This window comes from Adiantum capillus-veneris, chromosome 20 (assembly GCF_014529385.1).
Source record: "Adiantum capillus-veneris isolate H3 chromosome 20, ASM1452938v2, whole genome shotgun sequence".
Taxonomy (NCBI): domain Eukaryota; kingdom Viridiplantae; phylum Streptophyta; class Polypodiopsida; order Polypodiales; family Pteridaceae; genus Adiantum; species Adiantum capillus-veneris.
The window spans coordinates 142079153-142106371 of NC_140950.1; the positions used below are offsets into that span (position 1 = coordinate 142079153).

At 45.8% G+C, this 27219-nt stretch overlaps 1 protein-coding gene across 1 annotated transcript in view; it reads left to right on the top strand.

The window, feature by feature from the left end:
- The first annotated feature begins 17318 nt into the window (after window positions 1–17318).
- The window catches only part of LOC147433329 (tricalbin-1-like), a 194773-nt gene continuing 184872 nt past the window's right edge, over window positions 17319–27219 (top strand). The window contains exon 1 of the mRNA XM_086492930.1: window positions 17319–17784. Within this exon, the coding sequence (XP_086349056.1) occupies window positions 17596–17784 (189 nt within the window). The 5' untranslated portion in view covers window positions 17319–17595. The remainder of the gene's footprint in view (window positions 17785–27219) is intronic.

Here is a 27219-nt window from a genome sequence, read left to right on the forward strand (position 1 = left end):
ACCCTACCCAATGAATCCAAATATGCAAAAATCGTTCAAGAAGAGATTGAAAAGCTTGTGGAATGTGGATTCATATACCCTATTGAAAACTCAGAATGGGTGTCTCCAATAGTGATTGTGCCAAAAAAAGAATGGGAAACTCAGAGTGTGTGTGGATCTCAAGAAGGTCAATGCCGCCACTAGGAGGGACCATTACCCCTTGCCATATTCAGAACATGTGCTTGAAAGAGTTGCAGGGAAGGAAGCTTATAGCTTTTTAGATGGGTACTCTAGCTACAATCAAATCACAATTGCGTTGGAGTACCAAGCTAAAAGAGCCTTTATAACCGAATTTGGAGTGTTCGCATTTCGTGTTATGGCTTTTGGCTTAACCAATGCCCCTGCTACCTTTCAAAGATTAATAAACACTGCTTTTAGAGAATATTTGAGGGAGTTTAGTGAAGATTTCTTAGATGACCTTTGTGTTTATTCCTCTTGGAAAGAACATCTATCATGTTTACGAAAAGTGTTTGAGAAGTGTAGATTGTATCGCATCTCCTTAAACCTTTTCAAATGCCAATTTTGGGTTAAACATGGACTCATTTTAGGGCATATAGTGTCCAAAAATGGGATTTCCACAGATGAGAGCAAAATTAAAGCCATTGCTGAATTGCCACCACCTACAAACTATAAAGGAGTTCAAAGGTTCATGGACCATGTTGGTTATTACCGACGGTTTATTTTAAACTTTGCCGAGATAGCTCGTCCTTTGTACAAGCTTCTTATTGAGTTCCAATGGACCGCGGAGTGTGACTATGCTTATGAGTCATTGAAAAAGACCTTGACTAGCGCTCCTATTCTACAAGTGCCCGATTGGAATGTTATTTTCCATGTGCATATTGATGCATCGAACTTAGCTATTGGGTGTGTTCTAGCTCAACCAGGAGAACATAAACTGGACTATCCTATTAGCTTTGCAAGTCATCAATTGAATGATACCAAGAGAAACTACACCACTATAGAGCGAGAAGGTTTAGGTATAATTTATGCAGTGAAGAAATTTCGCTACTACCTTCTGGCCAACAAGTTTGTGTTCTATGTTGATCATCAAGCCTTGTTGTATCTAGTAAATAAACCTTGTTCCATGGGAAGAATTACACGATTGTTGTTAATTCTCCTTGAGTTTGATTTTACCATTGTGGTGAGACATGGTAAAAGACATGTCATGGCGGATCATTTGTCTCGCATACCCAATGGTGAAGCCCCTACTGGAGTCGACGATGAGTTTCCCGATACTTCTCTATTCCTAGTCGAGACCATACCTAAATGGAGTGAGAAGAATGTGAACTTTCTAGTTAATGGTTTTCCACACAAAGAGCTTCGTAAAGACATAGCTTGAAAACTGTGAAAAGAATGTGAACCTTACTCTCTCATTGCAGGAACTCTCTACAGGTTAGGGAAAGATGATATTCTTAGACGTTGTGCCCGTGAGGATGAGTATTTATACATATTGCAAGAAGCCCACATGGGTATAGCCAGAGGACATTTCTCAAGGGAACTAACATCTAGAAAGGTATTGCAATCAAGCTATTGGTGGCCTACCTTATTCAAGGATGCATGTGATGAATGCCAACGTTACAAGATCACACAACGAAAGGATAGGATGCCCTTACATCCTATTAAAGTGACTCAACCATTTGAAAAATGGGGTTTGGACTTTGTAGGCCCAATTAGTCCGGCAGCTCGTAGCACTCAATCTCGATATATTATCGTTGCCACTGACTATGTGACAAAGTGGGCGGAAACCAGGGCGACGTGTAAGGCCGATGCGAAATCAACTGCCACGTTTCTCTTTGAGAACATTATTACGAGATTTGGTTGTTTCTTTGAGATTGTGAGTGACAATGGTAATCATTTTATAAATGGAGTAATAAAAGAACTCACTACCAAATTTATGATAGCTCACCATAAGTCCACACCTTATTATCCACAAGCAAATGGCCAAGCTGAGAGCACCAACAAGACCTTAATCTCTACCTTGACCAAAACGGTGGAAGCTCATCACACAGATTGGGATTTTAAGCTTACATCAGCTCTTTGGGCTTATCGTATTGCATACAAAGTTGCCATTAACTGCACGCCGTTTAATATGGTGTATGGCTAAGAAGCTGTTATGCCATGGGAGTTTGTCGTTCCTAGTCTTCGAGTAGCTTCTCAAGAAGGTTGGGATGGTAACCCCTTAGTTGAGCGATTATATATCCTTGAAAGGCTGGATAATGAGAGGCAATTAGCTGTGCAAAATGCACTTGTGGAGAAAGATAGGAGGAAGAAATGGTTTGACCGTTATTTAAAGAACAAAGATATCAATGTTGGTGATAAAGTCCTTATGTATGGAGTGTGTAACGAAAAGAAAAAGTTGAAATATGCGGAAAAGGACCATATAGAGTATGTGAGATCACCCCACAAGGAACCATTTGTGTGGAGACTCTTGATGGAGTTGAAACCATTGGATTCCTCAATGGGAGAAAATTTAAAAGATACTATGATTCTTTAAGCCAAGAAGAGCTACGTGCCATCCATACAAAAAAAGCATCCAAGGCACAAACAAAATTGAAGAAGATACAAGCTCAAGCTGAGCGACAACAATGCGTAAGATGAAAACGAGAGGCGAACCTTGGAGTCACACATGCATTCCACGTTGAAACCGCCGAGGATTGTTTGGACTCTGACACACCTCTACGATACCCTATTGAGTTAAACAACACCTATAAAAAAGTGCTATATAACGCCTTATTGGATACGGGTGCTAAATATAATCTGCTATCATATGGGGTGTGGTGTCAGTTAGGGAAGCCACCTCTATCTGAGAGTATTATCCAAGTCAAGGGTGTCAACAAGAAAAAAAATTTGGTTTTTGAAATCTAGCACACTTCTGTCAGTTATGACAATGGGGTTGTAGCTCAAGACTTTTTGGTCATGCCTGTTGGAACTATGGAGGGTAATATAAACCTAGGACGCACGTAGATGATAGCGAACAAATGCACTATTGATTGGGGGACTGGGGGTGTCACAACACAGAAACCAACTCTTAGCCCTGCCACTCAAGCCATAGTCCTTGAGATATTGCCTCTTAAGGAAATAAAACCCAAAACATTGCATGACCAAGAGGTTGAACCATATGTCCCCATAGCCCAACTCTCTAGAGCTTCAACTGATGTAGTTGAAATAAAGCTTGAGGCACACACGACCCGTCCCAATATAACAAAGAAAATATACAAGTGGGTCCCTAAAGCTTCTTTAGCAACCATAGCCAATGCCAAAAGACAGGAGTCTGGTAAGAGACGTCCCATTCACCCCAAGACATGTAAAGAAACGTTGCGTTGGATTCCTAAAAAACTATTGGAAGCCCAAGGCTACTATGAAAGAAATGAACAAATCTGGGTGCACAAAAAGTAAATTGTGCTCTTACTTGTCACCGAGCCTATGTGAGCTCAATCCTGTGGCTCCAAAACAAATTGAAGATCGCGGAAAGGAAAAAATCACGGAATGCTACACACCTGCTCTAGAGCTAGTTTGGGTGCCAAAGAAAGAACGATTTGTTCCACCTAGCTCAGGAACAGGAAAATCAAATGAAGCTTCTTGCTCTTCGTGTAGTTCCTATATATGGAAATAGAAGCTTCGACACAACCTCCACCTAGCATTGTTCATATCCATACAAGCAAGAAAGAGTTTGCACCTCCCGTTGTAAGTTCACCACCTAAAATAATGTTGCAAATAAAATCATGGGAGAGTACCTTACCACCCTTGCAACTATATGAAACGCATAGGGCGGTCGAAAACTATTGGTAAAAGCCTTCACCCATAACAACTTGGAACATTGGTTTCAAAAGGTGATGACATCATTCCAAAAGGTATGATCTACCTAAGGAAGGGGGGAGTGTTTGTTGAGATCCATCATTCACTTGCTTCCCTCTCAACCTTCCTCCCTGACCTCTCAATCTCCAATCTTAGGGAATGTATATATAAAGCCTTATACTCACAAAAACAAGATAAAAGAGTAAAAGAGCAAGAGCCATAACACAAAATCATAAAAACACATTATACACAGGAACACGACCCTTGTAATATTTGCACTCTAACCATCATCTATTTGCGTGTACAGATATGGCTAGTACGCTAGAGTCATCCACTCCTGCCTTGAGTGAGAGGTATCCTCGTTACTTTTTGCAAATGTTTCACATGGTCTTTTTGGTGCTTGCATGGGAATGGGATTTGGTAGGTACGCTAGCATGTGAGAGAAATTTTGAGGAGTTAGAATGGCCGATACGTCTCTTGACCACGACTGATCCATACTTAGTAGAAAGTGTATCTCCCATTGCACAAGCCTATCTTTTTGACCAAGATGACTATAGGCGTCTAGTGACCTTCTTAGTAAACATTGGTGTATCTGATGATGAAGAAGATTTACATGATTATATGGATGGCACCATACGGTCTCACGGATGATGACTTTGTTTTTCTCGACGACGAGGATAGGGGTTTAGCCTTAGGGTTCCCCCCAATCTCTACAATATCCTATTCCCTTGACTCTCTTGGGGAAGTGCAAATAATTAGGTTAGGGTTCCTTATGTTTTTTAAATGTGTTCAATAAATGTTGGTACCTTTTCCCACTGATGTGCCTCCTAGAGGTATTCTTTGTGTTTCCTATTGTGTACAGGAACGTGTTGCTGTGGTTAGGTTTTGGACCTTCATGGAATCTTTCTCTCATTCACACTTCCAATCAAGCGCGACCATCAACGCAAACAGGTGTTTCTTGTCCATTAACATTGCACCCTATCTTTTTGCATCCATGTTTGTCTGCTGTAATTGTGATTGGTAGGGGATTGGTAGCATAATATTCAGTACATTTGCTTAGTACCAAACATTAAATTCAATGTAATTTTTTTTTATAATCACTTGTCTAGGTTTAAAATCAAGCAGTCCGACTAAGCTAGTTTGACCAAGCTAGGTGTTAGAGATCTTCTCTTAATACCATGGGGAATGCCTTCCTAATAATTAATGGTTACTTAGGCACTTAATTCGATTTAGGCAGCATTGTGTGAAATGTACTAGGGCTTTCTAGTGGGCTTAGTCCCTATTGACCTTTAACTTAAGTATTATAAAGGGAGTTTACTAGTGTGATGAGTTTGGGGAGGGTAACAACGTTATAAGACCCCCCAAAGTTACAAAATTAAAATGCTGAAAACAAACAAACAAAAAATCAAAGTGCCACAATTTAAAATCTTAAGCTGAAAGAGAAACCTCAACTTGATTTGCTACTCCACTCACATGTATCGCCTATGGTACTAGAGCCCTAGAGGTTCCCAGTGTGAGCGCTTTTCCTTGAAAAGCAAAAAACCCAAGGCATACAAAATAAGCACACACATCAAAATTGAATCAATGTGAAAAGACTTTGGGGGGTCAAAGAAAAGGTAATCAGTCAGGCGATGATTTCTTGAGAAATTCCTTTTATCGTAGCTTAACTACAAGGTCTTCTAGGTATAGCCTCTAGTCAGCCCTTGAACATGAAATACTTGGCTCTCGCGATTAAACAACTTAATTGACTAGAGAAAATTAAGAAGCTTACCCATGGTATTAATAGTCAATCTTTAGTGCCTTTCGACCGTTGAATTAGCGACCCCGAACTTGTTTAGTTTTTTACCTTCCCAACTGTTTATGTGTTTGACTATATTGCAATTTAATGTTTATTGCTGACAAATGGTTTAGAATTATGCTACCAATCAATTTGTCTGCCTAAAACTGCATATGCTTTTTAATTGTATATGAGAATGCAATTACTGTGCCAATGTTGTTTGATTTTGCAGTGACTGAAGAAGGCTAAGGACATTCATCTCAAATGCTCTTCCACCTAAATGAACAAGCTTCAACTCAATAGCTTTTGAGGACGGAATCTACATCAGGAAGGGGGGCATGTTAACCTTCACGCACATTCCTATCACATACGACGGACGCTGTATTATTTATTTGGTAGAGTCGGGTACCGGACTTGTCGGTCCAACAGAAAAAGGGTAAGAGCGATCGCCGATGAGAGGTGCACTCTAACTGGAACATTCAAGGGATTAGTTGGCTAAGCATGGGCGCCCAAGTGTGAATGGGGCGAGCTCATATAAAAGTCAACTAAACCTAAAACTCACTCATTCTCTCATTTGTGCAATTGAAGAGTGCTCTTGCTCCATCTTCATCTTCTTCTTCTTCATCTCCTTGTGTGTGTGTGTGTGTGTATGCGTGAGAGAGAGAGAGAGAGAGTGTGTGCGATCGAGCATTGCGGCGGCACGACGGCAGCGAGGCAGTTGAGCGTGGCGTAGCGGCATCTCCTTCTTCTTCGTGGCGAGGAATCCTCCACGACAGCAAGCGTAGAGCGGTGAGTGACACACCATCGCCATCTTTGAGCTTACTAGTTTAGGCTAGTTGCGTGCTTGGAACCATTTGTGGCTCGCACACAGTGTATCGACAAGTTCCTTGCATTGACACATGCGAGAGACACGCACACAAAATTAATAAATTTCTACAGTGAAGAGCTATGAAAAACGAAGGTGTGAGTGCCGCCAGGGTAAACTTCTTACATCAATAAAAAAATTTAGGTTTGAGCTAGAGAGTGTCCACACGGGGTGTGGTGGTTTCGTTGGTGGATGGGCGGTCGAGGAGGTGTTTGGTGAGGTTGGTTAAAATGGCTTGGAGTGTGCGAACAGAATTTTTCACATCCAGAAATCGAAGACATAGCCGGCGAAAGCGGTGTTCCAAGCGGTCGTGGTCGCATCGGAGTAGAGTGAGTTGTTCCTATAGAGACAGAGTAGTGTCAATGATGAGAGGGTCATTGTGAGATGAAGCAAGGTCGGAGGGGGTGGCGGAAGGTTGAGAATCCATGGGTTGCCACCAAATGAAGGGTCGTGTCATAAGGTCGGAGGATACTCGGTCCACAAAGTATGGTACCAAAGAGCTTCATCAATGACGGTTGCTGCAAGAGTGTCGTCAATGGTTGGCACGGAAGAGCTTTGGCAATGGCTACTACTGCAGACGGGCGCTATCGATGTAAGCTACAACATTAACAAGGGTATTAGTGCTTAAGGTGCTTAGGGTGTAGCAAAAAAAGAATCATCATACTTCACTTGAGTGTTTGGAATCACGAGGACAAGCTCGACAAAGAACCGCCTCAGTTCGTCCGAGGATATCAAAACATCATGGTCGTCAGCAATTGTGTCCGAGAGTCGCCGAAGATTGGTTGCTGGTGAGAGTTGGGGGAGAGAGGGAGAAGAAGAGACAGGTCCCTTCTTGTCACGTGCAGCGCGGGCGCCTTCACAACACGTAAGCGGCCATCCATTGCATCGTGGGAGTGGGGTTTTATTGATGCTCAATACATCGGGAAGAAAGGAAGGCTTGACTCAAATGGTTTAGAATCCATCATGCCATCAGAAGCCTTAGTGAATTTTTGTACAGTTGATAGACTAGTTAATGATGCCACTGTCTTACAATAGCAGAATTGATTGTGTTGCTAGGAAAGCATTGTGGGTCAAAAGGATCGCAGAAAAAGTTCCATCCAGAGAGTTATTCTCCAGTATGCCAAGAAGAAAAGATTTTGGAAAGAATAATAGTCTGATGAGTGCCGACTTTGCTGGCTGCAACAACAAGAGATGTAGGTCGCAGGCAAGAACCCTAGCGCACAGCAGAAAGCAGGGACTCCTGGGAGCGACAGGGAGGGCGCTCAAGTGAGCAGATGGTGCTGCTAGAGATCGCGCAGGTGGTGGTTTACTGCGCAGCCAAATTGGTGGCGGCATTGTAGAGGATGAGAGAAAGAGCGGCTGCAGTGCACATGTTTATGCAGACCGGAAAAGTAGGGAGAGGGAATCGGAGTTGGTTGTAGCGGTTGGGGGCCGCCATGCGAGAGGGAAAGCATAGTGTGTGTGTGTGTGGTTGGCAAACCACGGCCGCATAAGGGGTGGGGAAAGAGAGAGAGAGAGAGAGAGAGAGAGAGAGAGAGAGAGAGAGAGAGAGAGAGAGAGAGAGAGAGAGAGTAAAAGAGATATGAGGTAAAAGCCATGCACAAATGGTGGGAGAATTGGCTCTCCGCATCCCCTAGCTGGTGGATTGACAGTGTGTGGTAGACAACAATATGCGCCCCCTGGCTGGTGATTTGACGTCTTGCGGTGGATAACTTCGTCTATCAACACAGTTGACGGACCTTGACTTTACCCACAGTGTCGCATGAGAGGTTATGGGTAGGGATTGTTTGCATGTCATCGTCAACCACTTCGTGCAGACGCAAAGGTGGTGGTGGACGGCTGAGAGAGAAAGTGAAAGAGAGAGTAATTGGAACTCGAACAAGTACTTCTCACAGTAGGAACTTGGCTAGAGTTCCATGCACGTCCATCAATTACCTAGGGATGATATTAAGCTATTCATAGCCTTGTAAGACGGTGTTTTCTGGTTTGTATTGGACAATATCGACTGTTTTTATCATTGGAGTTGTGGTCCGGCCCTAACCCTTCGCCTCGCTTTCTCTGCTCGCCAATTTCCTTTGCGAGAATAGTCCGCTCTACGTGCTTTGCGTATAGCTAGCTCCATATCTGCCTACCACTCCTCAGGCTACGGGGAAAAACAAGTATCCACCCCTTGCACATTGTCTAATTGGGTTGCTGGGTCCGACGCAGTTGATTAAGGCGTGCCAGCTCATGTGTCGGTGAGGCAAAGTGAGTGGTAGCCTACCAACGTGGATGGCCAAGACTCTCTTGTGTGTCTGAGCGAGGCTCCACTCCGTGACCCACAATGTGGGCTTATAAGGATAAAATTTGCTTTCGTGTGAGGCAGAAAGACATGCCATGGATTCGTGCAAAGTACCAATCTACCCTCACCATATACGACCATTATCCTTGCTTCTCCTTATTCTTCTATCTAAATTCTAAATCCCATTGACACAGGCAAATACGGTAGTCTAAATATTTCTTTTCTAGCATGAGATTAATTGCATGAATCTCTTTGCTTGATTATTATACTAAAAGTCACCATAATTAGGCTCATAATTAGGCTCCTAATCATACTAGTCATAAAATCCATTGTACTTGCTAGGTGGTAATGAAACTATGATAATGAAAGAATTATTAAACAATCCAAGCATGTTGTGAACTTTGAAATTAAAAAAAATAATCACCTACATATAAGTTCAAATAGGAGAAAGATAATTAATTTTATGATAAGCGTGACTCATCTTTGATATCAGTCATCTCCACAGCTATGATTGTTGTGTGCCCAGGAGCATATCAATGGCTCTGATACCACTACTGCAAGCGGGAGGACGTGGCTGCCCTGCACAATAAACAACATAAAACAGACTAATCAGCATACCTGGCACAATTACGTGGTCGCATGATCGCAAGATACACGAACAAAGAGAGACAGAGAGCGAGAGAGATTGAGAGAGCACGTGCAAGCGCACCTCCTAGAGCGGAGTGCTACGCCGGCACGGCGAGAGAGAAGAGAGAGAGATGAGAAGAGGAACGCAGACACTGGGTGCAATCTCCCCCCGTGCAAGAGTGAGCATTTCCCTCTTGCACGTATTTAATTTATAGATTTCTTGAATGCTCAAAGTGAGTACAAACTGGCCGGCCGGACATAAATGGCCGAAGCTCGTAAAGAGCATTTAAATAATAAAATGTACATGAAGTATAGTTTCGGATGCGTAGGCCTAACTCGCCCAAGCCTTTTCCACCTGTCAGTTGCAATAATTTATAAAAATATCAATTCCATTACAATTTCACTGGACCGCGGAGTGTGACCATGCTTATGAGTCATTGAAAAAGACCTTGATTAGTGCTCCTATTCTACGAGTGCCCGATTGGAATGTAATTTTCCATGTGCATATTGATGCATCGAACTTTACTATTGGGTGCATTTTAGCTCAACCAGGAGAACATAAACTGGACTACCCCATTAGATTTGCAAGTCATCAATTGAATGATGCCAAGAGAAACTACACCACTACAGAGCGGGAAGGTTTAGCTATGATTTATGCATTAAAGAAATTCCGCTACTACCTTCTTGCCAACAAGTTTGTTTCCTATGTGGATCATCAAGCCTTGTTGTATCTAGTAAATAAACCTTGTCCCACGGGAAGAATTACACGATGGTTGTTAATTCTCCTTGAGTTTGATTTTACTGTTGTGGTAAGACCTGGTAAAATACATGTCATGGCGGATCACTTGTCTCACATACCTAATGGTGAAGCCCCTACTACTGGAGCCAACAATGAATTACATGATACTTCTCTATACCTAGTCGAGAGACAATACCTGAATGGAGTGAGAAGATTGTGAACTTTTTAGTTGACGGTTTTCCACCCAAAGAGCTTCGTAAGGACATAGCTCAAAAACTGTTACAGGAATGTGAACCTTATTCTCTCATTGCAGGAACTCTCTACACGCTAGGGAAGGATGATATTCTTAAACGTTGTGCCCGTGAGTATTTATACATACTACAAGAAGCCCACATGTGTATAGCCGGAGGACATTTCTCAAGGGAACTAACAACTAGAAAGGTGTTGCAATCAGGCTATTGGTGCCTACCTTATTCAAGGATGCATCACTTTTGCAAAAGAATGTGATGGATGCCAATGTTACAAGATCACACAATGAAAGGATAAGATGCCCTTACATCCTGTTAAAGTGACTCAACCATTTGAAAAATGGGGTTTAGACTTTGTAGGCCCAATTAGTTCGGCAGCTCGTAGCACTCAATATCGATATATTATCATTGCCACTGACTATGTAACAAAGTGGGTGGAAGCCACGGCAACATGTAAGGCTGATGCAAGGTCAACTGCCAAGTTTCTCTTTGAGAACATTATTACAAGATTTGGTTGTCCCTTTGAGATATGAGTGACAATGGCACTCATTTTATGAATGGAGTGATAAAAGAACTCACTACCAACATCATGATAGCTAACCATAAGTCCACACCTTATTATCCACAAGCAAATGGCCAAGCTGAGAGTACCAACAAGACCTTAATCTCTATCTTGACCAAAACGATGGAATCTCATTGCACAGATTGGGATTTGAAGCTGACTTCAGCTCTATGGGCTTATCGTACTTCTTACAAAGTGGCTATTAATTGTACACCATTCAAAATGGTATATGGCCAAGAAGCAGTTATGCCATGGGAGTTTGTAATTCCTAGTTTGCGCGTAGCTTCACAAGAAGGTTGGGATGGTAACCCTTTAGTTGAGCGCTTATACATCCTTGAGAGGTTAGATGAAGAAAGACAATTGTCTGTGCAAAACACACTTGTGGAGAAAGATAGGAGGAAGAAATGGTTTGACAAAGATATCAATGTTGGTGATAAAGTCCTTATGTATGGAGTGCGTAACAAAAAGAAAAAGTTGAAATATGTGGGAAAAGGACCATATAGAGTGTAAAATCACCCCACAAGGAACCATTCATGTGGAGACTCTTGATGGAGTTGAAACCATCGGATTCTTCAATGGTAGCAAATTTAAAAGATAATATGATCCTTTAAGCCAAGAGGAGCTACATGCCATCATTAAAAAAAAGGCATCCAAGGCACAAACAGAATTGAAGAAGATGCAAGCTCAAGCTGAGGCTAAAGAGAGACAACAACACATAAGATGCCAACGAGAGGCCAACCTTGGAGTTACACATGCATTCCACGTTGCAACAGAAGATGATTGGTTGGACTCTGACACACCTCTACGATACCCTATTGAGCTAAATAGCACCTATAGAAAAGTGCTATATAACGCCTTATTGGACACTGGTGCTAAGTATAATCTACTATCATATGGGGTGTGGTGTCAGTTAGGGAAGCCACCTTTATCTGAGAGTATTATCCAAGTCAAGAGTGTCAAAAAGACAAAAATTGCGGTTTTTGGAATCTAGCACACTTCTGTCAATTATGACAATGGGGTTGTAGCTCAAGACTTTTTGGTCATGCCTGCTAGAACTATGGAGGGTAATATAAACCAAGAATGCACGTGGATGATACCCACCAAATGCACTATTGATTGGGGGATTGGGGGTGTCACAACGCAGAAACCAACTCTTAGCCCTGCCACTCAAGCCATAGTCTCTAAGATATTGCCTCTTAAGGAAATAAAACCCAAAACATTGCATGTCCAAGAGGTTGAACCATATGTCCCCATAGCCCAACACTCTAGAGCTTCAACTGTTGTAGTTGAAATAAAGCTTGAGACACACAAGACCCATCCTAATATAACAAAGAGAACATACAAGTGGGTCCCTAAAGCTTCTTTAGCAACCATAGCTAGTGCTCAAAGACAAGAGCCTGGTAAGAGACGTCCCACTCGCCCCAAGAAATGTAAAGAAACGTTGCGTTGGATTCCAAAAAAAACTATTGGAAGCCCAAGGCTACTCTGAAGAAAATGATTAAATTTGGGTGCCAAAACGTAAATTGTGCACTTACCTGTCACCTGAACCATGTGAGCCCAATCCTGTAGCTCCAAAACGAATTGAAAATCGTGGAAAGGAGAAAATCACGAAATGCTACACACCCGCTCCAGAGCTAGTTTGGGTACCAAAGAAAGAACGATTTGTTCCACTTAACTCACGAACAAGGAAGTCAAATGAAGCTTCTTGCTCTTCATGTAGTTCCTATACGAAAATAGAAGCTTCGAAACAACCTCCACCTACCATTGTACATATCCATACAAAGAAGGAAGAATTTGCACCTCCCGTTGTAAGTTCACCACCGACAACAACATTGCAAATAGAATCATGGGAGAGTACCTTACCACCCTTGCAACTAGATGAAATGCCTAGGATAGACAAAAACTATTGGTTAAAGCCTTCACCCCATAAGAGCTTGGAACAATTGGTTTCAAAAGGTGACGAAATCATTCCAAAAGGTATGATTTACCCAAAGAAGGGGGGAGTGTTTGCTGACATCCATCATTCACTTGCTTCCCTCTCAACCTTCCTCTCTGACCTCTCATTCTTCCAATCTTAGAGAATGTATATATAAAGCCTTATACTCAACAAAACAAGATAAAAAAGTAAAAGAGCAAGAGCCACCAAACAATAATCTAGAATACAAGTTCTATACATAACACAAAAGCATAAAAACACATTATGCACAAGGACACGACCTTTTGAAACGACCCTTATAATATTTGCACTCTAATCATCATCTATCTGTGTGTACAGATATAGCTAGTACGCTAGAGTCATCCACTCCGGTGTTATGCTTTCATTGCTCTCTCCATCCAAGCATTCTTGCTATGCTCATTAGGAATGTATTCTTAATGAAATGCTCACTATGTCTATGTTATTTTTTGTTACACACAAGTTACTAGACCATTAAATGTTACACGGTTGTTGGTCGATTTATCGATAAATTGCCGATGGAGCTTCAATATGCAAATTTGGTGTTGCCGATCAAATTTCCTCCTTAGAAATTGGAAACCAAGTGCGGATTACTTGAACCTGAGGCTTTTATACCACTGTTGGGAGATTGGGGGAATAGATGCTTAATCTATCTATTTTCCTCTCACACAGCCATCAACCTCTTACCGTCTCTCCCAAAACCCAAGTACACACAATTAGACAAGGACACCATACACACACACACATAGAATAGACTTGATGTAATGAAAATGGCCTATGTACTTTGAGAATAGCGGAATGAAGAGAATTAGAGAGAACATTTTTATGAGACTGCTTAGAGAACATAGAGGGTAAAGTTAATTGATGATAGCAACATAACCATAGTACTTAATTAACTTGGCATGAACAATACTTTTGCAAGAGAGAGAGTTTAGAGAGATTGACAATAGTTGAGGACCGGATTTATCTGGAGCCGGTCCCCCCTCCAATAGGCTTTTGTATTATAGGTTCTCCCATCAAGGGAGACTTGGTACAATACAATCTTTGTGTTCCTTGTGACTTAGGTGATGCAATGAAGATGTAAAGCTTCATGCATCACGATCATAACATGGACTTTGTAAAAAGCATTAACTATCCCTAGCCTCAGTCCCAAGGCCTCAAACACCTTAAAACGTAGAGAGAGCTAGTGGGAATGAGGGTAGGGAAGAGGAAGAAGAAACATTCATAGGAGAAAGAAATAGTTCCTCACTTATCATCACTCTTCTTGCTAGCATAGTAAAGGAGATGGAGATGATGGAAAGTTTAAGCATTGAAGCATGGCTCTTGGTTGGATTTGCATTCCGTAGTCAAGAGTGCTGGTGTAGGCTCTCAACTTCTTCACTAGCTTGGAGAAGGAGATGGAGCTCTTGCACTTTGCACTTCACACAATGAGAGGGTGTGTGTGTGTGTTTGGGGGGGGGGGGGAGTATATCTTGCAAGCAGGCCCCCTCCTTGCTTGGGTCGACCCCCACTTCTAGCTCAAGGTGAAAGCTCATTGGCCTTTCCAAGCCCAACCAATCACAAGCTAGTTCATTACTTAGCAATAGAGGTAGTCCTTGGAGAAGTGTCCTCCTTTCCTCAGAGAGAGAGAGAGAGAGAGAGAGAGAGAGAGAGAGAGAGAGAGAGAGAGAGAGAGAGAGAGAGAGGGCTTGGTAAAAGCTCAAAACGATTAATTTAATTAGCTAATTCCTCATTGGACCTCTCTAGGGATCAACCAATAGGCTTTGGACACTCCTTGAGGGCAACCTAGCTAGGGTCTTGACATGTGTCCTACTTGCCTCTTGAGCAAGGGGTGCCCTTTGGGAGAGAGAGAGAGAGAGAGAGAGAGAGAGAGAGAGAGAGAGAAAGAGAGAGAGAGGTCACCCAACCACCCCCCCTACTTGCATGGCTTGCCCCTCCTTCTAGGGATCTTGTTGACTTTTGTGACACCTCAAGCCCCTTAACCTTGGGCCCGGTTTCCACCACAAGCTCGGCCCTTAAGCCCCTCAAGCTTGGGCCGAGTTCCCACCTCAAGTACAGCCCTAGCATCTTCAGCATGATAAGCACCTCAAGTATCTTAGTCATCAAGCACCTCAAGCATCTCAATCATCAAGCACGACAAACACCTTAAGCTTGGGCCGGGTTCCCACCTCAAGCACAACCCTAGCTTGCCTAAGGTCAAAGGACTTTTAACACTAACCATTGGAGGTCTTTAATGAAGCTAACCGTAAGGTCTTTAAGCTCCATTAGCCAACCTTGCTCTTTGACAGATCATCTCTCATTTGGACCCCTTTACCATTGGCCCAGTGTTGAGATAGACCCGTAAGCACATGTCTATATTCTAACCCTTGTTCTCGTTTATTATTCTACATTAAATGATCAATTTAATATGAGAAAATCATTTGGGTTGGTTAGATATTAGATTTTATGACACTTGATAGTTGAAAGCCTATAAGAGAAGGATATGTAGACACAATTTTTGTACATACAACTAAGCATAAGAGTTGAGAGAGGAGAATCTTGCACAAGAATGGCTTGATATTGTACCCCCAAAACTCCGAGGCATATCTTGTGGAGTTGAGTATTTAATTTTATTATTAATATAGTTTAGGTGCCAAGTATTTGAGGCCCCTCTTTACACTTTAGTCCATGAGGGGTGGTTACTATCACTTATTGCGCGACCCTTTATAAGGTGAGTTTTCAATAGATATATACACACCATATTGGTTTATTGGAAAAAACAACTACAACACTGTGCAAATGTAGCTGAGAGATATTATTTGGTGCTTTCTTCTCAGTTCTTAGAGTTTGAATCTACACACCATCAACAAACTATTAGTTAAAAATAAAACGCACCAACGTAAGTGATTATTACATGCTAGCTATCCTAATTGTCATGCTAACCACATACAACAGGAGGGCGTCCAATCTCGTAACAACATCACTTAAAGTTGATAAATAATTAAGCTTGAGTAAGGATGAAATTCTTTGTTATCCTCCAATTAGCTTCATACATTAGGAGAAGTGGTATGAAAAGAAACTAGTGGCTAGGTGGTGCAATAGTGAATATGGTTTAGGAGTCAATCGATCCAAGTTTGTATTGACCCGATCCATTTAAGGCTATGCTTCGATGCATACGACCACTATCAAAGGTATACTTAAACTCCATATTTCAATTTCCTCTTAGTGATCTCAAAAGTACTTAGATTAGATTCCATTATGTACACATTAAAGCAATGAATTTACTTTATCTTCATTGAAGAGATTACAGATGAAGGTGAAAAAGATTAAAGAACTTTTGCAATATCCAGCAAAGGGATACATGAAGAGTACACCACGACATTGCAATCTAAAATATCAAAAGCTGTGATAAAACAACGGTAACGAATTCTTCCTTGTGAAACTGCTAGATTTTTATAAGAAAGTCCCTTCAACGCTAGAGGAGAAGCATAGTTCCCCCTTTCAACTCTTGAGGGGATAAAAGTGAAAGGGGAAGGGCACATGTCCTACAATTTTATTATAAAGGTGGAGAGAACGGTGCCAACTCCATGGACACTACAAGCATGTGTATATGTATGGTATTTTCTTTTTTTTCATGGGCACAAGCATCTTAATGCACAAAATGCATCTCCCTAGATACTAGAGAGCCTTAAGAACAAGTTATGCCATGAGGTTATTAATTTTTAAAGCAATCAAAGGGAACAAGTTCACACTTAAGACTTCAACTCTAACATAAGCTGGTGCCGACCTTTATTTCTACCTCAAAGAAAGATAGAGATAAAGATAGAGAAAAAGAGAATCTCTCTTGACACCACTTAGGCCCGTGTCACATTGGGGCACCTACCCACCTCACATTTTGTTTGTGGCCACCCAAACGCTATCAAACAGGCTTTTAGATAAAAATGATGGACGCCTTGAGAACCCCATCATGCTAGGCAAGTGGTATCGCTCTCGTGTTTCACGCTATTGGTTAATGTTTAAAACTTTCATGCTTTCTCCTGCCACCATTTGGCATTCGAACTCCCTCTGGAAAGGTTAGTATAGGGGGGATGGCCGCCCTCATGACACGGCGTGAGGCCATCTTTCCGTTTTTGTTGGATGAATGGGACTTGAGTATTTGCCACCTCGACTTGGCCAGCAGCTGGCCCAGTGTTAGAAAAAAACCGAGGTCTAGTGTATTTTAACCGGTTGAAATTGTAAAATCCCGGATAGATGTTAAGCTTGCCTTTAAGAAAACCAGCAAATTTAGACATGTTTTAGTGTAATTACAGACAAAAGCTTCAAATTTTGACCTAAAAACCGGGAGAAATTCAAGTTTCCCCTCATTTTGACCGGATTGGGAAAATGTATTTTTCTAGCCCTGGAGCCTGGCCCCTCTCAGTGTGACAGGGGCCTTAATACTGTCATTGACTGAGCGAGCGTTGTTCTTCGACGGCATCACACATACATGACGGTCAGTATCGTACTCTTAGTACTTATTGGAGTAGCGAGGAAAGGCGACGAAGCTCCACCATGAAGAGAAAGCTCGCCATTTCTGCTTCTCAACTGTAGCATTTGCCGGCCAACTATTATTCCCACCATTTTCATTGCTGATCAGCCCTCCTCCCAGGAGTCAACATTTTTTTGGAGGTGTTAAACCCATTACAGTATTCGCCATAACCGGAAAGATCGATGCATTTTTCGCCTCGAAATGGGAAGTGCGCCCCTCATTTCCAACTTGGGACGCTCGCTTTTTCAGTTATGTTACAGGCTTGCTGCTTCCGCTCCCTTTATCCTATTCCTTGCTCCTGTCTTCTTCATCCTCTGGTGTTTTGAGCGATGCTTCTCCCCCTCATCCAATTGGGTTCCTCTTTTTTTCACTATCTGGGCTACGATCAAGGTATGTTCTGCTTCGACTTATTTATATTAGGATTGTTAAAGTGACAGTGGAATTCTATGTATGATTACTAATACGGCCATGCACATTTGTTCGAAAAAAAGTTTTCCTCACGGGGTTAGTGGATGATTAGCACAAAAGGAGGATTCTGGAATTAAAAGTGAAATGTCATGGATAACTTCCAACTGTATATATCCATGCAGACCTTTCCTAAAAAATGTCTCAACTTATTTCATTCCAGTGAAGAAAACAGTCGGAGGCTCGCTGCTGCTAGCGCTCACCCCCCCGCCATCGCATCCTCTCCCCCCTCGTAGCTCGCGAGGCCCTGCTCCACCCCCCGCGCGCTGCCCACTGCCCCCGTTTCTTGCTCCCGCACACCCGTGCTGCCCCAGCCCGCCCACACCCCCCTTGCTTGCGCTCGCTGCCCTTGCCCGCCACCCCCCTCATTTGCCTGCCCTCGCGCTCCTTTTGCCATCGCTGCACCTGCCTGCCCCTTGGCCCCAGCCCTCCGACTCACCCCCCCCCCCCCCCCGGGCTCCTGTTCTCTTTACGCCTTCCGCCTACCTGTAGGCTGTTTTTTCAGCTTGCTGGTATACGCCTCGACACCAACGCCCCTGTCTTCTTCATTCCCGAAGGTTCCTGCACTTGGCTCTGCAACATTGTTTCTTCGGACAGTGCTCGGCGTGCTCGATTGCAATGTCTCTTCACCGTCCGCTTCTTCGTCACAGCAGTAGACATAGATGGAGGCTCCAGCTCCACCACAGAGGGACTCATCCGAAGCCCCCTCGCTCGACCCCGTTGAGCCCGCCATTCGACTTGCTCTATCGCCGACAGAGCAAGCGAGCCTAGCCGCTGAGGTTGAGCGTTTGTAGGCGACTTCGGTCATCTGCAAAATTCTCGGCACCCGTCCTAGCAGAGGAGAGCTGCGAGACCTTCTCAAGGCCCGCCTTCTCGCAGAGGTGGGCAAGATCTTGGATGTCCAGATTCTCAGACGGGGGTACTACCAGATCGAGTTCGAGACCTCCGAGATGGCTTCCAAGGTCATAGCTATGAGTCCACTGGCCATCCGAGCATCACGCGTCCACTTTCGACAGTGGTGACATGGTTTTGACCCGACTTCGGATGTGCTAGTAGAGGAGGCAGACATCCCCATTTCAGTCTGCTTTTGGGGTTTACAGAGGGAGTACCTTCCACTTCTCTCCAGGATTGGCTCCGCCATTGGGACTGTCCTGGAGACACCTCGTACGGCAGCATCAGTAGCTGCCAAGGCGGCTGACATCCTTTCAGTTCGAGTTTTGGTCAGAGATACCCACACGCTCCGGAAGGTCATCCTTCTGCCTCGGGTGAGTGGGGGTTGGTTTAGACAGAGTGTGGAGTACTCGGGTCTCCCGGACCAGTGCTTCATTTGCAGACAAATGGGCCACCTAGCGAAGGCCTGTCCACGGAGGAGGCCACGACCTGCACCTAAGAGGGCCGCAGCCACAGCCAGTGGCACAGCGCACAGATTTAGAGCCACCCTCCGAGCCTGGGGCTCCAGCGGAGGAGGGGTGGCAGCAGGCCCGTGGCCGTCGACGCCAGGGGCCACAGCGACAGCCTGGCACTCAGAGTGGCCCTCAGGTGCCTACTTAGCAGCATTGGGTTCCCACGGGGAACTGCTTTGGTCCTCTTGAGCAGGAGGAGCCCCCTACACCAGCCTCCACCTCCGCTGCACCCTCGCTAGCCGCCCCACCTTCAAAGTTCTCCTCCTCCTCATCCTCCCCACCTCGCCCACCTGCCTCTATCGCCCCACCCCGCTTCTCTTCCCCTCCGCCCCCCCCCCCCCCCAGCTCCTTCTCCCTCTCCTCCTGCTTTAGTACCACAGTCGACTCAGGAGACTGGTCCCTCGCCGGCGGCTAGGAGATCTCTTGGCAGTGCCTTTGCCACGAGTCGCCTAGCGAGAGAGGGTCAGCCCTCCTTGCGGCCCCCTCTGCAGATTCAGACTTCTTCCCTTGCAGCTATCCCTCGTGGTCTGACGAGCGTTGACCTCCGACGCCGCTGGGATTTCTTCGATTATGGGTTCACTCGCTTTCTCGGCGATTCCGCAGCAGACCACGAGGCAGTCTGCTTCAGGGTCCATGCTTTGTTCCTCGCCGCTAGGGGGACAGAGGCCTTGGACTCGGCAGTTGGTTTCTCCTTCCCCCTCTGTTGTAGGACAGAGACAGAGTGGTCCCTCGACTCAGTGGTGGGATGGTTGTATACACAGGTTCTCGAGTCTCTCACCACATGGGAGAACTTGGAGTTACAGATTTGCTGCAGACTTTGTGGCCACTGGCCAAGTTTGCGGTGACACCCCCAGACTCAGCAGGATGTAGACACATTGTGGTGTACTTTTTTGCTGATACGCAGTGTTTGCCTTGCTATGTATACATTCATGAGGACTCCTGGACAGAGGAGGTTGCTTTACGCACGGCTCGCTCTGCTTGGGCTTGGGCTAGGCACTCACTGCAGTCTCGCCTATCTAGAGGACGCTCGGATGCGGATTACTCCCCATTCAAGCCAGCCTCGAAGATAGCCCGTCTTGCTGCTGCGGCAGCATCTGTTCTCTCTCGCTCCCTATGAGGATCGTCTCGTGGAACGTGCAGGAACTAGGTGGGCCCCAGTTTCAGCGATAGCGGGGCCGATTGCGTCAGGAGCTTCAACGTTGCCTTGTGGGAGGAGAGATTGATCTCCTTATGCTTCAGGAGCACCATTTGTCTGAGAGCCGCATTCGGCGATGTGGTCAGATTTTGTGTGGACGATATGATACCTTTTGGTCAGCTGCTTTTGGACCTGGAGGCATCCAGGGTGGGGTATGTATGACTATTGCGGACTCATTGCAGCAGGCCATTGTGGGCAGAGGGATTATTGTGCCAGGCAGGGCTCAGTGGATTACTATGCAGGTTCAGGGTGGCCTTGTGGGCTTCCTGAACATCTATGCGCCCAATGTGGCGAGTGCTCGTGCAGAGTTTTGGTCACAGATTGTTGAGTCTTTGCCACAGGTTGACCATTGGTGTGTAGGAGGGGACTTCAACATGTTGGAGGACCCTTCTGACAGGATCGGAGGTAGCCATGCTACTGTGCATGGAGTCCAGTTAGCAGCTTGGGAGAGGTTGTGAGGGTCTCGGATACATGGCAGCATTCTGGCTTTGTGAGGCCTCCAGAGAGTCTTGCCTTCTCTAGGTCGGACTGCAGAGTGGGAGGAGTGAATCTATCGCGGATAGATCGCTTCTACACTAGTGACCACTTCAGTGACTTGGGGGGATCAGTGGGCATCCTGGCAGGGACATCCTTCTCGGACCATGCACCAGTGATCCTCACAGTGGGAGACAGGCAGAGGAGTGGGAGCACGATGCTTCGCATCCCAGAGCGGGTCTTGTTGGACTCAGCACTTAGAGAGAGGGTAGAGGCTCTCTAGACAGAGGGCATGGACAGCCAGGCTCTACCTGCAGACAGAGTGGCCCTAGGCCTGGCTCAGCTTAGCCACTTCTTTCTCCAGGAGTCTCTGGCTCGACGGGCTGCAGCGAGAGAGGAGGAGTAGCGTCTCAGACGAGGCATTGCTTCACTACAGAGGATGCAGGAGCAGCATCCAGACAGTCCATGGTTGGAGGAGCAGTTACAGCAGGCTCGACAGGAGCTTGCTTGCACGGAGGAGACGCGTCATGAGTTTGCCTTTCACCGACAGGCATCTCAGTGGACTCAGGTGGGTGACAGAGTGACAGGTGCTTTTTTTGAGACAGTGGGACCTCGGCACTCACATGCCAAGGTCAATCAGTTGAGGAGACCCGATGGGTCAGTTGTTTGTGAGCCCGAGGATATGCGTGCAGTTGCTACTGACTTTTACCGTGAGTTACTGTTGGCTGAGCCCCAGTCAGAGCGACAGGATGCATGCAGGGAGCAGGTCTGGGCTCAGATGCGTTGTCTTGTGACTGAGGAGATGCGCCAGAGGCTAGAGATGCCTCTTCAGCTTGAGGAGCTGCACACGGCTCTTAGGGCCCTCCCTCGTGGTAGCTGTCCAGGTGAGGATGGGCAGACTCCCAGCTTCTTCCTGGAGTACTGGGACCTGCTTGGCCCAAATCTTTGTAGTGCCTTTCAATACATTCTGCACACAGAAGTGATGCCAGATAGCATGAGTAAGGGCCTGATTTACCTCATTCCAAAGGAGGGTAGCTCCTTGGATGAGATTCGATAGTGGCGCCCCATCACCATCCTCAACTCAGCCTACAAAATTCTTGCCAAGGCTCTGAGTTTGAGGATTCAGCCACTTTTGGAGAGCCTTATACATGGGACTCAGACAGGTTTTGTCAAGGAACGCAGTATCCTGGACAACATCTTCACTTTCTGGGAGGCTTCTGCCTTGGCACGGCTCCGTGGGGAGGACCTTGTGATTCTTCTTCTCGATTTTGAGAAGGCATACGACAGAGTTGACTGGGACTTTCTAGAGGGCACTCTATGCAGGATGGGCTTCTCAGATGCTTGGATCAGAGGGGTGTCAGCTTTGTACAGACAGGCTCACAGTCAGGTGCTTTTGGCAGGAGGTAGAGGTGAGCGCTTCATGCTCACACGATCGGTCAGACAGGGTTGTCCTCTTGCCCCCTTTCTCTTTCTATTCTATGCGGAGGCGATGAGCAGATTTTTGGTATCACAGCAGGTTGGTCTGAGGGGCCTAGCACTCCCTATACGGGGAGATGAGCTTCTGGACGCTGTGTTTGCCGACGACTCAGCCTTGTACTTAGAGGGCCAGGAGGCCAATCTACACAGATGTGAGCAGGCTTTGGAGACCTTCTGCTGTGCATCGGGCGCACTGATCAACTGGAGAAAGACAATGGCTTTCTCGGTTGGCAGTGCTCCTGTGCCAGATTGGATGCCAGGAGAGGGTTTCAGGTGGATTCCTCAAGGGACTGCAGTTCGGTACTTGGGATGTCAGGTTGGTTTGGACTTGTCCCCCGAGCAGCAGATTGCTCCTCTTCTCCTGTCCATCAGGAGAAAGCTGTTACATTGGAGCTCAACACGACTTTCGTTGGCTGGTAGAGTAGTAGTTGCCAACCAGGTGTTGTTGGCGACTATGTGGTACATCACTTCTTGCTGGATCTTCTCGAGTTCTTGTATCAGCCAGGTAGAGAGGCTGATCAGGAACTTCCTTTGGTCAGGTCGTGACACTCAGATTGCCCGAGCCAAGGTGGCTTGGTCGGTCATCACACTTCCTTGTTCTCAGGGAGGGCTTGGGATCATTGATCCAGCACAGTAGAGCAGAGCCCTTCTTGGGAAGTTCGTCGTCAGAGGACTTCTTCCAGGCGAGGAGCCCTGGAAGGAGTTCTTGCTGCAGCGGCTTCGTGCCAGGGTGCCTCAGTCAGGAGGCCCTTGGCAACCTTCGACCAGATGGATCTTTACAGAGTTGTGCCGAGTTGGTTTGAGCAGGAGACTGGAGGACCGATTCGCTGTGAGTTTGCTTAGATCTTGGGAGCTCTTACGGCGTGGCCTAGAGCAGAGACAGCCGACGTGCACGGAGGAGCGCCTACGGCAGCCCCTCGTCTGGAACCCCATGGTTAGCACTCAGAGAGGCCACTTGGTTGGGAGTCGGCCTCATGTTTCTTGGGGTCCCATGGTAGCAGGTCCAGCGCGCTCTCTAGGTGACTGGCTAGAGTTCACAGGTTTGTCAGAGGAGGTACAAGCTGTCCAGCTTCAAGGCATGAGAGGGGTGCAGAGCATGTGTCAGGACATCTCAGAGTCAGTTCCAGCTGAGTGGCTCACACCTCTCGAGCCAGTAGCACCCTGATGGATGGGAGCCTTCACACGACTTGAGGTTCTCATTTCAGTCAGGGCCTGCTCAGAGACTGTCCCAGCCCTGTTCTTCGAGCTTCAGGGTGGGGGACGACTACAACGAGTTGCAGTAGAGGCCCCGCAGGTAGCAGAGTGCTGTTTCCAGAGGATTCGAGTTGTGGGCATCTGTGGGAGGACTTGCGTCATAGAGCCTGACCCAGCAGCTCTTGAGACTGGACACTGGAGGCTCTGGGCTTGGGAGTGTTGTCCACTGGCACGAGTACAGTGGGATCCTGGTGAGTGGCAATGGAGGGACCCCTTCTCGTCTGCAGACCGCCCAGGAGTCCCCTTTTTTCAGTACACTCTTCGGCTTGGACGTCATATACTTGCAGCACATAGAGAGGCCCGCCCCGCTGCAACACGTCATTGGCAGGAGGAGGGCCTCACAGTCGAGTTCTTGGCAGCCTTTTGGCAGAGGCTGTGGGACTCCAGACAGCCGAGGCGCGTCACTTTGTTCCAGTGGCTGGTTGCACACAGAGGCACAACAGTAGGGAGCTGGCTTGTGCATAGTGGTCTCTTGGCCGCATGTGCAGCCTGTGACCAGTTGGTGGAGAGTCGCGTCACTGTCTTTGGGACCGTCCCTCGGCCCAACAGGTGTGGCTACGAGTTCTTCGGTTGATGCCTGCCCTCTCCATGGCTCGACAATACACTTGGGGGGCAGCGGCTTGGTCCACCCTCACGGGCTCGGCACTTCAGTTTGAGCTTTCTTCCACCAGCAGGATGATAGTGATGCAGGGGGGGCGACCTACACTCCAGCCTACTACAGAGCTTACTCCACAGGAGTGGTGCAGTGAGAGAGAGGAGTGTTGGGAGCTCATCAGCGGCCTAGCTCTCTGGTTCATCTGGCGGGCCCGCTGTTTCCGCATCTTTGAGGCTCGCCCTGTGCCACCAGCAAAGACTGTTCGTGACTTTTGGCTAGAGCTGATCCATACTCTCAGAGGACAGCTTGAGGGACTACAGGGCAGCTCCGACCGCATGTGGGAGCGTCGCGAGGCTTTCCTTCGACTCTGGCGCCCTGGGCCTTTCTACACCATAGTCCAGGGGGTGTTCAGATGGCACTACTGTCCACCTGTGTGGCTCTTCCCTCCTCCCATCTCTTGATTTAGCCTCATTGTATATATGCTGTTTTTTCATTGGGAGAGTCTCCCCATCATGCTTGTTGTAGCCCTCTCTTACAGAAGTGGATGTAGCCCTATGGGCAGTTTTCATTAACTAATAGAAGGATCTTTTTCTCGAAAAATAAAATAAAATGTCTCAACGTGCTCATACATGAGTAGCTCAACAGGTCTCAACGACTTTATCTAATGGTATAATTATGTACTTCATAACTAGTAGTCGTGTTCATGTCTGCTCAAGGGTATTAGGACGGGTGGTTGTGCATCTCTATTGCTCTTGGCCTTGGACACTAGAGTAGTTAAATTGCAAGGAATCAACAAACCTACTGTAGATGGGAAACCCCATGCTGAAAATAAGTTAATGGTATTGCTCCTCTTTCCTTCTCGTTAATAAACTTGGAAAGTGTCCATTTCAGTTGAGAGCTTGATAAAATAACACCAAAACAACATTTGTAGAGGCACATTTCCCTGGTACTGGGTTGGTACTGAGGGTATTGACTTATGGTGGAGAAGTGACCCCTAGGGTCGCTTATTAAAGCTTGGTCGAGCAGTGTTAGACTGAACCCCACGACTTTTTAAAATGATGCTAGAAATAGGAGTTAGCTTGTCCACACGCACATAGGGTTAGATGTGCACGTGACAAAAAAGCTTGCCAAGACCATTGCGGAGCCGATAAATGCATCCAATGAACCCATTTCCAAGAAGATCACGTTTAGTAAGTATGACGGCAAGATGGATGCTATTGCCACTTATTCTTGGTTGCATCAATTTACATCCTATTTTGCGGTTGTTAAAAAGTATGATAATAACAAAGTTCTCTTGGCTTCCACGCATGTCATGGGTGATGCCATCACTTGTCAGGTGCAATGGAATTGAAATGATGAAGATCTAGGTTTTACACTTCCACAAATATTTTACTTCTTTCCTTGTGTTGGTGATTGCTTTTAGCTTGAATGATGGTTCCTTTACTTTCTTGAAGAGAGGGAATGAGAGAGCGGTAGAGAGATAGATAGATAGATAGATTGTATTATCGTCCACGGAGGTCAAATATGACCCATGGGACCGGATACAAAACTTTACAGCATCATGCTTATACGTGAAGACATGACATATATATCAGTTAAGGAATGAGGGTCCATTGGGAGGATAAAAGAAAGAAACAAAAACCTAAGGGGGAGCAGTTGGGGGAAGAGCCCCTATTGAAGTTCGAAACTCGTGGATGATAGTTTTACCGCCTCGATACACTGCCCATTTACCTTGTTTGCGGGCTTCAGACATCTTCTTAAGCTCGTCCTTTTTCATTTTAAGTTGATTCATGGTCAGCTCCTCAGTAATCCAAAGCTTGGTTCCTTTGAGGAGGCGGGTGTAAGGTGCAGCGGAAGTGAATGTTGAACTTTGCTCAAGATGAGTGCTCCGAACTGTGCTCAAGGTTCCTTTTACTTAGGGAAGGGAGAGCCTTCCGTTCTTTAATGAGAGAGTGCAAGTGATCACAAATAAAGTGGATAAACACTGTGAGTGAAGGTGCTGAGATTGAGAGAGAGAGAGAGAGAGAAGAATACGACACCAGACAAGTTGTCAAACCCTCCTCCGAAGGCCCCACTCTTGATGGCGAGAGCGGTCTATGCTATTGATTGCACAAATCTGGTATAAGATGCTGATGCAAATCGTGCGGCTATGATGCAATGTGGATCTAGGTTTGGAGACGATGGCAACACGAGAGCGGTGACGTCGTATGGCTGAAAATGCTCCCTTCGTACCGTTCCTTCTTCGCTGAATTCGTTGAGTCTACACACTGAATTCATTGCTGCAAAAACGCTGAAATTGTTGCTGCAAAAACGCTATCTCTACTGTATGTAAAAACGCTGGTTCATGCTATTGTAAAACGCTCAAGTGCTACTGTTGAAAACGCTGATTTATGGGGCTGAAATTGCTGATCTATAGGGCTGAAAAACGCTGTGTAGTCATTGCTGAAAATGCCAGGTCTTCAAGGGGGTGGTTCTTGCTTGAGAGAGAGTGAGAGATGCCTGCCGGAGAGTCACTTTTAGCATTGAAAGTGAACATACTAGCTGCCCAATCAATGAGAGGCTTATGCTCATGAAACCATCGAATGCCTAAAAGCATATCACATCCTGAGAGAGGAGAGACTACAATTTTTCTGCGGAAGGACGCTTGTTGAAGAGTGAACAAAACATCAAGGCACTCTTTTGTGATGAGAGAGTCCATATCGGGAGCGAAGCCCGACACCTCAAAAGGAGATGTCTTGCTAACCTCCAAGCGGGCTCTTTCGACAAAAGAGTCACTAATCACATCTTGCATACTACCATGGTCAAACAATATGACAAAACGCTGACCATTCACATGACCATAACACTTAATGAGAGACTCATCAATGGGAGGATCATGAGAGACTTGGGTCACACTCGTGTTCTCATTTATTGCATTGACAGAGGAAATGGGTTCTGTGTAGGGTGCAGCGGAATGAATGTTT